This window comes from Ornithorhynchus anatinus, chromosome 16 (genome assembly GCF_004115215.2).
Source record: "Ornithorhynchus anatinus isolate Pmale09 chromosome 16, mOrnAna1.pri.v4, whole genome shotgun sequence".
NCBI lineage: Eukaryota > Metazoa > Chordata > Mammalia > Monotremata > Ornithorhynchidae > Ornithorhynchus > Ornithorhynchus anatinus.
Window position 1 is genome coordinate 3,326,186 of NC_041743.1, and position 16,648 is coordinate 3,342,833.

General features: G+C 53.6%; 1 protein-coding gene across 1 annotated transcript in view; it reads left to right on the top strand.

Annotated features, from left to right (window-relative positions):
- Window positions 1-16,323, top strand: part of POU2F1 (POU class 2 homeobox 1) — a 58,954-nt gene extending 42,631 nt beyond the window's left edge. Inside the window, 11 exon segments of the mRNA XM_039914380.1 lie at window positions 1,153-1,279; window positions 4,279-4,373; window positions 4,880-5,053; window positions 8,088-8,229; window positions 9,188-9,333; window positions 9,958-10,137; window positions 11,604-11,712; window positions 13,482-13,531; window positions 13,533-13,822; window positions 14,396-14,484; window positions 15,629-16,323. Coding sequence (XP_039770314.1) covers window positions 1,153-1,279; window positions 4,279-4,373; window positions 4,880-5,053; window positions 8,088-8,229; window positions 9,188-9,333; window positions 9,958-10,137; window positions 11,604-11,712; window positions 13,482-13,531; window positions 13,533-13,822; window positions 14,396-14,484; window positions 15,629-15,951 — 1,725 coding nt within the window. The 3' untranslated portion in view covers window positions 15,952-16,323.
- The last annotated feature ends 325 nt before the right edge of the window (window positions 16,324-16,648 follow it).

Sequence of the window (16,648 nt, forward strand, 5' to 3'; positions counted from 1 at the left end):
AGGAGCAAAGGCTTGAAAGTCAGAAAACCTGGGTTCTAATTGTGGCTCCTCCCCTTGTCTGCTCTCTGGCCTTGGGCAAGCCCCTTAACTTCTCTGTGCCTCAGTTTCCGCATCTGAAAAATGGGGATTAAATCCTATTCCCTCCTTTTTCGACTGTAAGCACCCCCACGTGGGACAGGGACCGTGTCCAACCTGATGATCTCATATCCACCCCAGAGCTTAGTTTAGTCCTTGGCACATAGTAAACACTTAACCAATTCCATTTAAAAAAAAATTAAAATCATTAAATTCCAATCATCCGCCCGCACCTCGTTCTTCTAAATGCTAAATAACCTGGCGGCCCAGACCTCTCCTGGGTGTGTTTTCATTTTATATGGGATTGGAAGTTTACTCCATATCTTTTTCATTTCTTCCACGATACTAGTCAACGCATCGATGAAGATGCGGGCAGGTGACAGATTTCGATAGGTGCGTGGATCAGTCGTTGATGCAAGATAAGCTAGAGAGCACTGGAATTTCTGGAAGGACAGGAGAAATCTCTAATGAGCGTAACCTTCTGGTTTTGGGCTCCAAGTGAATTTTAATCCCTCCCCCAGGCCTTTTGGGTTCAAGGTGGGCTCTCAGTGAATTTTACCAGCTTGCAGGGAAAGCCCTGACATCTAGACTGGAAACTCGTTATGGACAGGGAATGTTTTTGCTAATTCTGTTGTATTGTGCTCTCCCAAGGGTGCAGCACATAGTAAGCGCTCCATAAATACCACTGGTTGATCAATTGATTCAGCCTCACGCTCCCCACACGGTCAAAGCCTTATTAAAAGCACATCTCCCCTGTGACCCCCTTCCCTGACTAAGCCCTCCTTTCCTCTTCTCCCACTCCCTCCTATGTCGCCCTGACTCGCTCCCTTTATTCATTCCACCCCCACCCCCCAGCCCCACAGCATTAATGTCTACATCTGTCATTTCTTTTTTCATTTCTATTCATGTCTGTCTCCCCCTCTAGACTGTAAGCTCATCGTGGACAGGGAATGTGTCTGCCTATTTTTCTCTTGTATTCTCCCAAGGGCTTCGTCCGGCGTTCTGCACGCAGTGAGCGCTCAGTAAATCCGATTGAACGAACGAATGACTGAACCTCGCATCTGTTTCGTCTTTCAGGACCTGCAGCAGCTGCAGCAGCTGCAACAACAGAATCTCAACCTGCAGCAGTTCGTCCTGGTGCATCCGACCACCAACTTACAACCAGCCCAGTTCATCATCTCGCAGACCCCACAGGGGCAGCAGGGTGAGCGCGGCCCGGAGGACCGGACCGGTCCCGGCCCGGAGAGCCACGGCCTCCTCTCTCCCCCCTTCCCTCTGAGCGGCCGAAGGGCCCGTCCGGATGCCAGGCGGTTTAGATTTGGATCGAAATACCACTTAGCACCTGGGGAAGGGGCTACAGGTGTTTGTGGCCAGAGGGGAAGCATCCACTTTCAGAAGTGAAGAAGCATCCCCCCAAGCCATCTCTCTGGAGCAGCTAAGAGCCTCATCACTGACTAAGCCCGAGCACGCGGCCTTTGTGCGGTTAAATTCGCCGTCCGGGCCCGGGACTCCATCAAACGATAGGGAGTGGATGGAGTTGGCAGTGTGGGTGGGTGGAAACCCGCGGCAGGAAGAATGGCTGAAGAGAGTTGGCCCCGGTGAGGACATGGGGGGTGTGCAGGGGAGCCGGAGAGAGACCCCAAGCTTCCCTAGGCCAGCTCTCTTTTTGCCCCGATTGTCCTCAAAGGGAGCGTTCCATGGGCCTCCGGTGCCCCGTGAAGCTCGTTGGTTTCGGTCGTTGACTTGGCACAGACTTTTACCGTCCGACTCGGCCGCTCCAAAAATGACTACCAACTAGGGGGGACCGATTTTTCAGGTCTCTCCGAATCTGACTCGAAGGGCAATTTGGGCTGATTGGTACCACTCTGAAACTGATTTAATCACACCTTCCCCAAGATCCAGCTTTTACCTCACGTTGCCCATGGCAGCAAGAACCCTCTATTTACGAGGAACAGCTCCAATCCACTTTGAAGAACCTTTTAGCAGTGAGAGCTCCCAGGGTGCGTGTGTTTGCCGATGAGTCTCATCGGAGAAATCAGGGCTCAATCAGTGGTATTTACTACTGATGCTGATGATGGTGTTTGTGAAGCGCTTACTAGGTACCAGCCACTGTATTAAGCGCTGGGGTAGATACAAGGTAATCAGGTTGGGCACCGTCCCTGCCCCTCGTGGGGCTCCCGGTCTCGATCCCCATTTTACAGATTAGGTAACTGAGGTCCAGAGAAGTGAAATGACTTGCCCAAGGTCACGCAGCAGACAAGTGACGGAGCCACCGAACATTTATGTGGGCAGAGTACTAAGTGTTTATGTGGGCAGAGCACTGAACTAAACGGTAGGGAGAGAATAATGCAACAGAGCTCGAGGAAATAGTCCCTGACCACACGTAGCTTGCAGTCTAGAAGGGGAGAAATATCTTTATCGGGATAATATCATTTGGGGCAGTGGGGGAGAAACGTTTTATTCGAAACAGTGTAATTGGGGGCAGACGGGGAGAGATGTTTTAATCAAGGTAATATCCTCTGGGGCGGGGGGGAATGTTTTAATCAGAATAGTCACGTTTGGGGGAGAGATGTTTTAATCGGAATAATTATCATCTGGGGCAGTCCGCCTCACTCTTTTGTCACTTGAATCGGAGAAGAGAAGATACCCATCAAAGGGCTTGGCCTTAAAAATTGTAAATTTTAATAATCCCTTCCACAGCTATTTATACCCAAGAATGAAAGTTGACTCAGACAGAGGAAAGCACCACTCCCCAGGCCGTTTGTATGCCTACTTCGGCTTGTCTCTTTGTCGTTTTTTTGTTTCTTTTGGATTCTCCAATTTCATAGTACGGATCGATCTACACTGGGCAGCCGCTGTTTTAGGCTGCTTGGGATGGTTCACTTAGAATAAATGGTGCCGCCTCCCCTCTTCCGGCGTTTACAGTCGAATGGAGGAGCTAGGCAGGTAGAATCTCATCCATTCATTCAATTATATTTATTGAGCTCTTACTATGGGCAGAACACTGTACTTGGCGGCTGGGGTAGGACAGTGCAACAATAAACAGTCATATTCCCTGCCCGCAACAGGTTTACAGTCTAGAGTGGGGGAGACAGACATCAATACAAATAAAATAACAGATCTGTAGGTAGGTACTTTGGTGCTGGAAGAGGGAAAGAGCAAAGGGATAAATAAAATGACAGATTTGTACACTAGTGCTTTGGGGCTGGGAGGCGGGTAGAGAAAGGGGAGCAAGTCAGGGCGATGCAGAAGGGACTGGGAGATGAGGAAAAGTGAGGTTTAGACCGGGAAGGCCTCTTGGAGGAGATGGGCCTCCAGTAAGGCTTTGAAGAGGGGGAGGGTGGTTGTCTGTCGGATTAGACGAGGGAGGGCGTTCCAGGCCAGAGGCGGGACGTGGGCGAGGGGTCGGCAGCGAGACGGGAAAGATGGAGGCACAGTGAGAAGGTTAGCAAGAGAGGAGCAAAGTCTGCGGGCTGGGTTGTAGAAGGACAATAGGTGAGGTAGGAGGGGGCAAGGGGATGGAGAGCTTTAAATCCATTGGAGAGGAGTTTGTGTTTGATACGGAGGTGGGTGGGCAACCCCTGGGGGGTTTTGAGGAGCGGGGGGACGTGCCCGGAACGTTTTTGTAGAAAAATGATCCGGGCAGCGGGGTGGAGTATGGACTGGAGTGGGGAGAGACAGGAGGCTGGGAGGTCAACCAGGAGGCTGATGCAGTAATCCGGGCAGGATAGGATGAGTGACTGAATCAACGTGGTAGCAGTTTGGATGGAGAGGAAAGAGTGGATTTTAGCGCCAGAAATGTGGGGCTTACAGTGGGAAAAGGAAGAAACACGTAACTATACCCTAGCGGGAATTTCATATTTTTTCTCCACAGCCCTCTGCATTTGCCACGATGACACGTAAAATACCTCTTAGTCCCTCCTGACTTTTCACTCCTCAGCGGGTATTTGTTAGCCCCATTAAAGCCTTCCACGATCACAGTCAGGGCGTGGGATGGGGTAGGGGGGCAGTGGGATATTAGTTTCTCCCCTAAAGCCTGGCTTTTTGTGCAGGGCAGATTTTCAAGTCGAAAGATGGTATCCATTGAGCGTTTCCCGAGCGCTGTATTAAGCCTTTGGGCGAGGACGGTATCTTAGAGTCGGGAGATACGTTCCCCACCCGCAACGAGCTAATATCCGTGGAAAATGTATCTGTCCTCTGCAGGCCTCTTGCAAGCGCAGAATCTTTTAACGCAACTACCTCAGCAAAGCCAAGCCAACCTCCTGCAGTCTCAGCCAAGCATCACCCTCACCTCGCAGGTCAGCCTTCCCGCCCCGAGCTCGATCGTTACGGCGTTTGTTAAGCGCTTGCTACGCGCCAGGCACTACACTAAGCGCTGGGGTGGATAGAAGCAAATCGGGTTGGACACGGTCCCCGTCCCACGTGGGGCTCACAGTCTCGGTCCCCGTTTTCCCGATGAGGTCACCGAGGCCCGGTGAAGTGACTTGCCCAAGGTCACCCAGCAGATAAGTGACCGAGCCGGGCCCGACCCGGGCGGCCCCGCTGCCGGAGACGGGGAGGAGCTCAGCCGGCACTTCCACGGCCAAACTGCCGTCGGACCAAAGGGACTTGGGAGCGGGTCGGGCCTAGGAGAGGGGAAACGGAGGGCGGAGGCGCCCCCCTCCCTCCCCGAATCAGCGATAGGCTGCAGATTAAATGTCCTTGTTTCTAATGGCGCACCTGTTTCTCCTTTTTGTTTGTCTGCCTCTGTCTTTTTTTTATTATTATTATTATTTTTTGGTCCTCTGGTCCCCTTCTCCAACAGCCAGCAACCCCAACCCGCACAATAGCAGCAACCCCAATTCAGACCCTTCCCCAGAGCCAGGCTGCACCAAAGCGAATCGACCCTCCCAACTTAGAGGAGCCCAGTGACCTTGAAGAACTCGAACAGTTCGCCAAGACTTTCAAACAAAGACGGATCAAACTTGGATTCACTCAGGTAGGACCGAGCAGCCTTTTCTCAACCCCTCCTCTCATCCCCGTAGAGACAACAGCGGCGAAGTAAAACACTCCCCCCGGCCCGGCCCCACGGCCTCGTCGGTCGGAAATGGTTCCCCTTTCTACCCAGCAGGCCTCTCTGTGGGCTCGCTCGGGCTAACGTGGCTTCCCTTACAGGGCCGAAAAGCGCCGTTTGAAGTCAGCGGCTCCAAACGGTCCTTTTTTTATTTATGGTATTTAAGCCTTTACTAGGTCCCAAGCACTGTACCGAGCGCTGGGGTGGATACGCGCTCATCAGATTGGACACAGCCCCCGTCCCGCGTTTGATGTCCGGTCTTAATGCCCGTTTTACAGGTGAGGGAACTGAGGCCCAGAGAAGGGAAGTGACTCATCCAGGGTCCCACTGCAGACGAGTGGCAGAGCCGGGATGAGAACCCAGGCCCTTCTGTCTCCCAGACACGGGCTGGCCACCGTGCTTCCCGTTAAGGCCGCCCTCCGAGACTGAGGAGCTAGAGTGGTGTCACACACCACTAGCTGCGTGAGCATTTAAAAGGTTGTGTTGAAGGGCGATGGGGTGAAGATCTTGAGGGCTTTGCCATTTGACCTCTCTGCTCTAAAGGGGGAGATTAAGAATTTTTTTTTTAACAGTACTTGTTAAGCACTTACTCTGTGCCTGCTCTAAAACTCGGCATAGATACGAGGTAATCAGGTTTGGACACAGTCCCTGTCCCACGTGAGGCTCACCGTCTAAGTCAGAGGGAGGAGGATTGAATTCCCCATTATCCAGATGAAGGAACCGAGGCCCAGAGAAGTTACCTGACTTGCCCGGGGTCACACAGCAGACGAGGCCTCTGCTTCTAGTGCTTCATTTCTTCCAGCTTGAATGATCGATTAGCCTCCTTTCTTAGCAGCAGGGAAGCACTGTGGCCTAGTGGAAAGAGTCTGGGCTTGGGAGACAGAGGACCTGGCTTCAAATCTCAGCTCTGCCATTTGCTGTGTGTCCGTAGGCGAGTCACTTCATGTCTCTGTGCCTCAGTTCCCGCATCTGCTAAACGAGGATTCAGTACGTGCTCTTCCTCCTACTTAAACTGTGAGCCTCGCGTAAGACCCGATTGTCTTGTAACCACCCCAGCTCTTAGTGGTGCTTGATACATAGTAAGCACTTCACAAATACCACAGTTAATATCGTTATTACATTCATATTAATGATATTGATTGTTCGTAATATTAGTCATAACCACAACAATAATAAAATTCCCCTTTCCTTTTCTCTTTTTGGCGAGCTAACCGAGTCCAGCCAACTCCCCCCGGGATTTAATTTGTGGCAAGTGGACCGGCCCCTTCTCCTGTTGTGAATCACGGGTGTAGTAAGATAAGGACACCCTAAGCCGATTGTACAATAGCGTTTTAACCCGGTGAACTAATTTCATGTAAAAAAGTCTCCATTCCTTGGAAAAATTTGCTCTCGTTTTCCACATAGCCCAAGGGGTGCATATGGCTTCTGAGTTTTCAAAAGTCCTTAAAAAGAAAAATCCAAAAGAAACCCATTCTTCCTGCATCTTCCCGCTGCACCTGCGTGTTTGGGTTGCTAATACTGACCCACTTGACTGCTTAGGAGGTCTAGTGTAAGAATTTTTGGACTAATGCTTTGAGATCCTGGCGCGGGAAGGGAACCAGCAGTTGAGCAGGAGTAGTGATGCTTACCACGAAGATTAGCTTGTCTGCCGGACTAATACTTCGAAGCAGCTAATGAGGCGGGAGGCAGTGAGTACTCGAGGAACTCTCGGTTAATTGGGAGGGGGAGAGGCGGGCGATCTACAGCCAACCACACTCTGATTTCCCCTCCTAAATGGGGCCGAGGAAAAGCGTGAGCAACTGAAATGGTCACATAACCACCCCCAGCCTTTCTCTTGGAGCCGGCCACGCCGACCTCCTCTTCCCCTTAACGTTTTTGAGGAGAGAAGCAGCCGATGGCATCATCCCTAGTAGATTTTCATCCCATCGCCTCACGCATGTGCCAGCCTGCGGATGATAAAGTGGCCGAAGGGAGGAAGAGGAGGCAAAGGTCTGGATAATCCCCCACCTGACTGACTTCTCAGGAGGCTGCCTAGGCTGGTGAGCCCACGCTACTGAATCTGCCTCTGGCGCCGACCGTGACCCCGGCTCGTACAAGCTGTCCATTCTCCAACCTTCCCCCACCCCCTGGCAGATTTTGCGGTTACCTGAGATGATTAGTGGTATTCACATTGAGTTCCTTCGAGAAGCACGATCCCGAGAGTCAGAAGGAGCTGGGTTTTAATTCCGGCAGAGCCGTGTGACCGGGGACAAGTGGCTTCACTTCTCTGGACTTCATTTTCCCCATCTGGAAAATGGGGAATAAAGTCCCTTCATCTGAAAAATGGGGATTAAGACTGTGAGCCCCACTGTGAGACATGGACGGTGTCCAACCTGATTTGCTTGTATCTACCGCAGCAGTTAGTACGGTGCTTGGCACATAGTAAGTACTTAACAAATACCATTTTTCAAAAAAACGCTCCTCAGAAGAAACACCACTTAAAAAAATTGCAAGGTCTAGTTTGAAAATATAGATGCCATACTGGCTGAGCCGATGAAACTGGCAATCCAGAGACCTGCTGTTTGGCCAGATGAGACCCGATTTCTAGCTTTTTGAAAGCATTTCTGAAACAGGTCCAACCCCTCCATTGTGAGTTCTCAAATATCTTTTTCGAGATTAGCAAAGCGATCTTTTTAGCTGTCCATCTGTACAGACCGTGGAATGCGGAGTTTGAGTATGAAAACCAGGCTCAGTCCTTGTTACCCGCAATATTGATGGCCATCGGGCTTCATGTTTTAGGACTTCCAGAGGGAAGACTATAAATGTTAGTGACATTTCTCTCTTATTCCCTCCCTCTCACTCTCTGTCTCTCTCCCCCTTCCTCTCACCCCTTTTCTCTCTCTCTCTCTCTCTCTCTCTCTCCCTGCCACTCTCTTTTTCCCTCTCCCTCTCTCTCCCCTCTTTGCTCTGTCTTGTGCAGGGTGATGTTGGACTCGCTATGGGCAAACTCTATGGAAATGACTTCAGCCAAACAACCATCTCTCGCTTTGAAGCCTTGAACCTCAGCTTTAAGAACATGTGCAAGTTAAAGCCACTTCTAGAAAAGTGGCTCAATGATGCAGGTGGGTGAAGGAGGGAATCAACAATCCCTTCCCACTCTATTGTTTTTTTCAGAGGGAGAGCATTTTAGGATTCTCTGCAGTTGGGCTAGCATAACAGCTAACCAGGGCAGTTCTCCCGTGGCTTTGGGGGAGTTTTAGTTCATAGATTTCTGAGCCCACATGAAGAGTTTGCACTGCACTGGATGGTGAGGGTTATCACGGGCTTCGGGTCTTAAGAAAACGGAGCATCATGATTTACCTCTGTAGTCCCAATGGGTTTCATTCGGATGTCCTTATCATCAATCAGTCGGTCATATTTATTGAGTGCTGAAGGTATGCAGAACACTCTGCTAAGCACTTGGGAGAGGACAGCATCTCTGTCTTTCCCAAAGCTGGGAAACGGGAATGAGGTCAGGGCTGCATCACCGTCTCTCCGATGGCGAGATAGGTTGTCTTTTAGGAGGTAATTTCCCTTAGCTTTATTTCCCCGATCCACCTTGAGTCTCCAGATTCAAGCCATCCACAGGTGGGATCGGGATGGAATCTGGTGGCTTTATCCTCGGGTTTTCTGGGTGGTAAGCCACACCAGCTAGTTCCAAGAAGGGGTGCAGACCTGACATAAAGTTGCACGCCCCTCATGGATTGTACTTTCCAAGTGCTTAGTGCTCTGCAGATAGTAAGTGCTCAGTAAAGACAATTGAAGACGATCGAATTAATGGCTTCACCCTACGTTGTGTTTTGGCTTCGAGCTGTTTGTTTCAGAAGGCTCCTCTAGAACAGAGAGGGTAGAGGGCGTTCCTAACTCTCCACAAAGCCCACCGTGGGTATCCACCCGAAAGGAGCCCCAGCCGATCAGGAAAGTGGGAAAGGAGCGAATTTCGCCCCCGCTCCTTTGACCCCTTGGCCTCCAGATCAATACCCGAGAGCGTTAACGGCCGAGCTCTGTCGGTTTGCTCCTCATTTTGGCTTTCCCTCCCAGAGAACCTCTCAACAGATTCAGCCCTCTCCAGCCCAAGTGCCGTGAATTCTCCGGGGATGGGAATCGAGGGCTTGAATCGGAGGAGGAAGAAACGCACAAGCATAGAGACCAACATCCGTGTGGCCTTAGAGAAGAGTTTCCTGGAGGTAAGGAGTTCCTTGGCTTGGTGTTGGCAGGGGGCGGGGTGGCTAGGGCAAGACAGAATGCCAAAAAGTCTGGACTTGTCACATTTGGATGACTTCCCTCAAAGTCCCTCCATTGGGCTCCCCCCGGCCACTTCCCGACCCGCACTGTCTTGGTTAAGAACCGGCCAGGAAAATTGGAGAGGTGAGAGCTGAGAGTCAAAGATAGCAAATTCATCGGTTCAGAGGCGATCTTCATACGTCGAGTAGAACGTCTAAGCACCGCCTTTTGTCGGGGCCGAGAGTTTCACTCGGAATCTCCGTCTTTCCCAAAGCTGGGAAACGGGAATGAGGTCAGACCCCTGACGGCCCAAGTGAGACGGCCTCGCCCTCTCTCCGATGGCGAGATAGGTTATCTTTTAAGAGGTAGTTTCCCGTGGCTTTATTTCTCTGATCCTTCTCTTGAGGCACCTGGGGGATTGAAGCAGTCAGATCCGGTCACTCGCAACCTGGTCTTAATCGCCCTCCCCACTCTCCCCTGCCCCCTCCGTCCCTTAAGATGGCGACAGCCTTACGGGGTCTCTCCAGCCGTGAAGGTGCCGCGTCCTTTTGAAAACCCACATCTCCCTCCCTCCCCCCCCCCCACAGAATCAAAAGCCTACCTCGGACGAGATCACCATGATCGCCGATCAGCTGAACATGGAGAAGGAGGTGATCCGCGTCTGGTTCTGCAACCGGCGCCAGAAGGAGAAAAGGATCAACCCACCCAGTAGCGGTGGAACCAGCAGCTCGCCTATCAAAGCAATTTTCCCCAGCCCGACCTCCCTGGTAAGCCACGCGGGCGAGAGGTCCACGGGGTCCCCCCGGACCACTCCCCCCATAAACGCACCCCTTCTTTGTTAACAGCGGGGCAGGGGAAATTCTTCCCACCTAAAATTGCTGCGACCAGTGCAGTTCGGGCATGTCAATTCACCTCCGCTTTGTCTGCTCTTAGCGACGCCCCGCATCCGCTGGTAAATCCTTGGGATTGGTTTTTTTTTGCTAAGAACAGAAATGTTTCCGTAAGCCTGGAAAACATCTCTTTCCATTTGAAAGCCGTTTCAGTCTTGTCAGTGTCTCACCACAGTTAGTGACTCCCTGAAGAAAATATCTACTCTTTCCCTGTCTTTTGTAGGAGTGAGTAGGGGCCTGGATATGTTTGAGTAGATGATAATAATAATGATGATATTTGTGGTACTTGTTAAGCATTTACTATATGCCAAGCACTGTTCTAAGCACCTGGGGTAAACACGAGTTATCCAGGTTGGACATAGTCCCTGTCCCATATTGGTCCCGCACTCTTAATCTCCATTGTTCATAGATGAGGAAACTGAGGCACAGAGAAGTGAAGAGACTTGCCCAAGGTCACACAGCAGACAAGTGGGGGAACCGGGATTAGAACCCATCATGGCCTTCTGACTCCCAGGTCCCGCTCTATCCACTTATACTATGCTGCTTCTCGATCGGTGCTGTCGATCGATGGTATTTATTGAGCACTTACTCTATACAGAGCATGTACTGAGCACTTGTGAGAGTACGGGTTTCGTTCCGCCATCCCTGAAGAGATCGTGGCAACTCCTTTGCCCCCGCAGGCTGTAATTTTCCCCGGCCTAATCTAGTGTCGGCACCGTTTCTGTCCGACTCGAATTCTGCTTGTTTTCTCGATTCATTCTGTTGCGGGCTGCGTTTCGATGGGAGAGTCCTTTAAAACAGAGGCAACTCAAAGCTCACATGCGTTGCTCTGGTCAAGCGAACTGAAGTGTTTGGTTCAGATCAAAGTAGCGCGGCCTAGGGGGTGAGGGGGTCGGGGGCGTCGCTACCGGTGGCCGGAGGAGGAGGGGGCCGGCGCACCGAGATGAAACGGGTTGGATGAGGCTGGTGTTCGTGAGAGTTGAATTGAAGCAAAGGCTTTCGCTCTGCCCTCGACCGGGCTTCTGTCATTAAAATCCTGAGCAGGGACGTTTCATTTCCTTCTTCTCCCTTCTCCCGCACCCCAGCCCCACCCCTAATCTCCCAGATTGTTTGGAATAATAAGAATACCTGCCTGTAGCAGCTTTTTTCAGAAAGGTCCAGAGTATAGGGCTACCCGCCGCCGTCGGACGGGCGAGGAGTTGGTACTTCCATCCTCGTCGTATGAGGCTGTTGGAATGTTTTTCTTTTCTTTTTAAATGCCCAGGGTGCAAAGACCAGCTGGTCCAGGATTGTTTTCCCTCCCGTCAACTCCCGGGAACCTCACATCTGTTCTCACCCCCTAGGTGGCAACCACTCCAAGCCTGGTGACAAGCAGCGCGGCAACCACCCTCACAGTCAACCCGGTCCTCCCCCTCACCAGCGCCGCCGCCGTGACCAACCTCTCTGTCACAGGTAAGAGGGCGGCCCCTTTCTCCGGCCGCCGTGGTCCCACAGAGCCGAGGCCCCCCGGGTGAATGGAGCCAAACGTCTCAGCCTGTGGGCGATGCCGGGGGCTGCAATTGACCGAGGAACGGGCCGGAGCGGTTTTTCCACTGGCTTTGTTGTCCCGTTGGGGTTCTCGGCTCTGGGGTGGATTTTTGGCGGGGATTGGGCTGGCGGGAACTGGGGTTCCGGTTGGCCCAGAGCCGTCGGTTCGTGACCTGGGCCACGAAGCCTCTCGGTCCCGGGACCTTAGGTGCCCCTGGAAGCGGGCGGGACCCCTCTGCCCTGCTGACTTCATGCAGTCTCCCCCACCCCCCTCCAATTTTAATTCCTGACTTGTAGGATTCTAATTTTGGAGTTTTTTCATTTGGACACAACCGAGTGAGCGAGCCCTCCCTGGTTCGATTGCTTGTGCACTCGACCGCAAAATGATTTCTAAAATGGCCGATTGGACCTGTCCATCATTTTGGCAATAATCAGCGTCGCGAATTAGCCTATCCTGCCAGAGGAGCTTAAAGCAGGAGCAAGGCCGTTTAGAAACAGAAACAAACAGAAAAAAAGCCCGATTTCAACCTCCCATTTTAGACCACAGAGAGATCCAGAGCTCTGCAGGTTCCAGAGAGATTTTCTGTGATTGCGAGGGGCAGAGTGGGGGGAATCCAGTGCTGAACCACAATTAATCATAAAGAGACAGACAGCTGAGAGGAGAGTCTATACAACAAAACCTCGCTTAGCCCAACTTCAGGGTCCGGGGACCTGCTGTATGATCTTGGGCAAGTTACTTCATTTCTGTGTGCCTCAGTTTCCTCATCTGTAAAATGGGGAATAAGACTAGGAGCCCCACAGACATGGACTGTGTTAAACCCCTCAGAACGAAGACCTCCTCAGGGTTTCCCAGCTGGGGTTCTCTTCTCTACGCCCCCGCCGACCCCGGCCAGTTGTCTGAGAGAATGCCTACCCCGTTTTCTTCCACCTCGGCTATCTGCTAAATCTGTTTGTTCTTTTTCTCCTGTAATTGCTTGTTTACTTAGTTTTGGGGAAGAGAAGTGGAAGCCTTGTCGTCAGGCCTGCTTAAGCATGTTAGTTTAAGGAGATGTTAAAGTAGTTGGCACCCGTGGGCGACGCTTGGGTGGAGTTTTGGGGTGGATTCTACATTTTGGTTGTCCTCAAGTGGTTTACACTGTGCAAAGCGTGATGCAGGGGGACTCACAGAATGGGGGAGGGTGGGGCTGGGGGAAGGGAGGCCGTGGGGAGAGACGGATGCCCAGAGAAAATCAAATGGAAAACAGTTTGCAAATCCTGGATGGAAACAGGACTAATATTAAACAGCCATGGGCCCCTAGCCTTAGGCGGAGTGTGGGTGTGGGATTGGGAGGGAGGCACGTGTGAGGGACGGGGCCTGTGGTCAAACAGGTGGACAGGGTCTAGGAAAGCTTTTATTTAATTTTTTTTAAGTTCTCCAACTCCTTTCCGTCATTCCTCATGGGAAGATTCAAAGCCAGGGTCCCGATGTGGGTTGATTTTAAGGCTCTCTTACTGAATTCTTTTTGGTGACTTTCTTAAGGTCTTAAAGGGGGTACACATGAACCCGCCCCCCACCCCCACCCCGAGGAAGAGTGAGAATGTATTAGGGGTCCTGCTGTGCTGATTGAACTCGATTCCTTCTCCCCGTCACCCCGCCCGCGACAGGGCTTCACAGACCCCCAGCTCCCCCGTTCTAACCCAACTCCTCCTTTCAGGCCCCACGGAAACGGCCTCCAACCCCCCGGCCACGGTGATTTCCACGGCCCCCCCCGGCCCCCTCGGCGGCGACGCCACCCACCCGGAGCCCCTCCCCCTCGGCCTCGGCCTCCGAGGCATCCGGCGCCAGCGAGACCAGCACAACGCAGACCACCTCCGCCCCCTTGTCCTCCCCTCTCGGGACCAGCCAGGTGATGGTGACGGCATCAGGGTTGCAAACGGCAGCGGCGGCCGCCCTGCAAGGCGCAGCACAGTTGCCCGCCAACGCGAGTCTCGCCGCCATGGCTGCTGCGGCGGGACTCAGCCCAGGCCTGATGGCGCCCTCGCAGTTTGCCGCTGGGTAAGGAGTCGTCCCTCCCTCCCCTCCTCTCCTTTTCCCCCTCCCCCAGCCCCCGTGAGATGAAAGGGGCCACCAGCCAGATGGCCCCGCCGGCCCTCTCGTCCCGAAACCTCCTCGGGCACGTCTAGCCGAGGGTGGCGGTCCCGGGTCCCGGTGGATGGGCCGTGGCCGGAGGTTCACGCCGGGAATTTCTTCCCGATTTGAAGCTGGAGGTGGCGGGAAGGGAGATAGGGGTCGAGGGGCACCAATCGGTCAGTGGTATTTATCGAGCGCTTAACTGTGTGCAGAGTACTGTACTGAGCGCCTCAAAACCTAGACCTAAAGGATCCCTCGATGAAGTCGGGTACCCTCCAGCGGCCCCAGCTCTTTGAACCGGCCATAACTGGACCCGGGCGGTCAGTCCGTCTGCGAGGTCCCCGGGAGGCCGCGGGGGAACGTGGCACCGAAGAGGAGGGCTCCGTCGCGCTCTCTTGAAATTCGGTCTTTCTAGCCGCCCCCGGCCCCTCAGCTCCCGCTCTTCCGCGGTGGTGACGGACCCTTCCCCTGACTCTGTGTCCCCTCTTGGAATTGCAGAGGTGCCTTACTCAGTCTCAATCCAGGGACGCTAGGCGGCGCTCTCAGCCCAGCCCTGATGAGCAATAGTACACTGGCAACCATTCAAGGTCAGTTGAATCCTTTCCTCCGTCCCCTGCCCACCCCGACCTCTCCCGTGAAGGCGGGCACGCGCCGGGAGGCGGGAAGGAGGAGCCGGGGATCGGGGAGGGGAGAGGTCGGCGGCCCCGGGGCGGAGGAGGGTGGCCGGCGCAGCGTCCCTCCCGAGCACCGCGTCCCGGGGGGGGGGGGGGGGGGGCGGTGCAGCTTCTGGCCGCCACGGCCGTTTGGTTTCCCGGGGAGAAAAATGAAGCTCGGCTTTGGGTTCTCGGTTAGAGAGGCGGTCGGTCGGTCGTATCTGTTGAGCCCCGTGCGGACCACCGTACTAAGCCCCGGGGAGGGCTCACTACAAGAAACGGACTCGTTCCCGGTCCACAACGAGCTAACGGTCTAGAGGGGGAGACAGACGTGAAGAGAAATAAATAAGCGACAGATACGGACGAGAGCCCTGTGGGGCTCGGAGTAGGGAGGAATAAAGAGAGCGAGTCAGGGCGACGCAGAAGGGAGAGGGAGAAGAGGATAGAGGGGAGAGCAGGCTTACCCAAGGCCTGAAGCCACACAGCTTCAGAACTGTCACTGCTTCCCTCCTCCCCGCCCCCCCCCCCCGGTAGAAGGCCCACTCTTAGGTCAACATGCCCACTTAGCCAGGTCCGGGGATACGAAAGTCAAGACGGACGGAGGGACCCCTCCGTAAGAACGGCTTTCCTGGCCGGGGTCGAGTTCTGTGGCCACCTGAGGGCCGCTGACCCTGGCTCGGTATTATCAGTAAATGGAGTCTAATGCATAACTCATAGATATGTCCAAAAGTGGCGTGGGGTAGAAGGTTGTGGCGAAAGGTCATATCCAAGTGCAGAGACGGCGCGGAAGGGAGAGAGGGAAGGTGATGGGAAACACTCGTCTTGAGGGGGAAGAGGGAAAGAGAGGGGGTTCGCCGGGGCGTCTGCTCGGCTCCCCCTCATCCGGGGTCCCCGATTCCGCCGGAAGCCAGCCGTCGGGTCGGCGACCTAACGTTCCGGGTGGAAGGTGGCGTCGAGGCTGGGAAGGAGGCCGGATGCCCGTGGCTCCCCCACCGGGGTCGCCCCCACCGAGTACTAACCCTGTCCCTCTCCCGCCCCCCTCCCCCCACCCCGCACCCCTCGGGGCCCGTCCCCCCAGCTCTCGCATCCGGCGGATCTCTTCCGATAACATCACTGGACGCCACCGGGAACCTGGTGTTCGCCAACGCCGGAGGGACCCCCAACATCGTGACGGCGCCGCTCTTCCTGAACCCCCAGAACCTCTCTCTGCTCACCAGCAACCCGGTCAGCCTGGTCTCGGCCGCGGCCGCCTCGGCGGCCACCCCCGGCCCGGTCGCCAGCCTCCACGCCCCCTCCACCTCCGCCGAGTCCATCCAGAACTCGCTCTTCACGGTGGCCTCGGCCAGCGGGGCCGCCGCGCCCACCGCGGCCACCACCACCACTGCCTCCAAAGCACAGTGAGCCGGGGGGGGGCCCGGGCCGGGCCGGACCGACCGCCGCTCCCGCCGCTCGCCGGCCCCTCCGCGGTCAGTGGGGGCCCCCCCCCGCCAGCTGGGTTTGTAAACTGAAAATGTGATTGGCTTCCTCTCGCCGAGTTGCTGGGGACAAGGGAGAGAAAGAAAACACACACACACACACACACACACACGCACGCGCGCGCTCGTGTGCACACACTCATCCAAAAAACAACAACAACAAAAAACCCCACCAACCAACCAGGAAGAATGGAAAGATGGGACAGACGTTTGCCTAATTTTGTAATAAACACTGTCTTTTCAGGATCGCTTCACGGATCGGAGAACTTTCTAACCAAAAATGTAAAAAAAAAAAAAACAAAAAAAACCAACCAAACCCAAGTGAAAGGACTACTTATCATTTCCAGCAGTCACGATGACAAGTTAAGGTGGGTTATCGATTCCAATATAGGAAGGGGATTTTCTCGTTTTGTCTAAATAGCTTTTTTCTTTCTTTTTTTTTTTTAAAAAAAATCATTTTTATGGGTCTGTTGTACAGGCCGTTATGTCATAACAAGGTGTTTATAATCGTATCAATCGCGTTGGGGGTTCCTTTCTTAACTGGTACAATTTAGGCAGGCCTGTATTACTGGTGTAGCTCTTTATAATTATAATTATTATTATTATTGTTGTTTTTGGTTTTA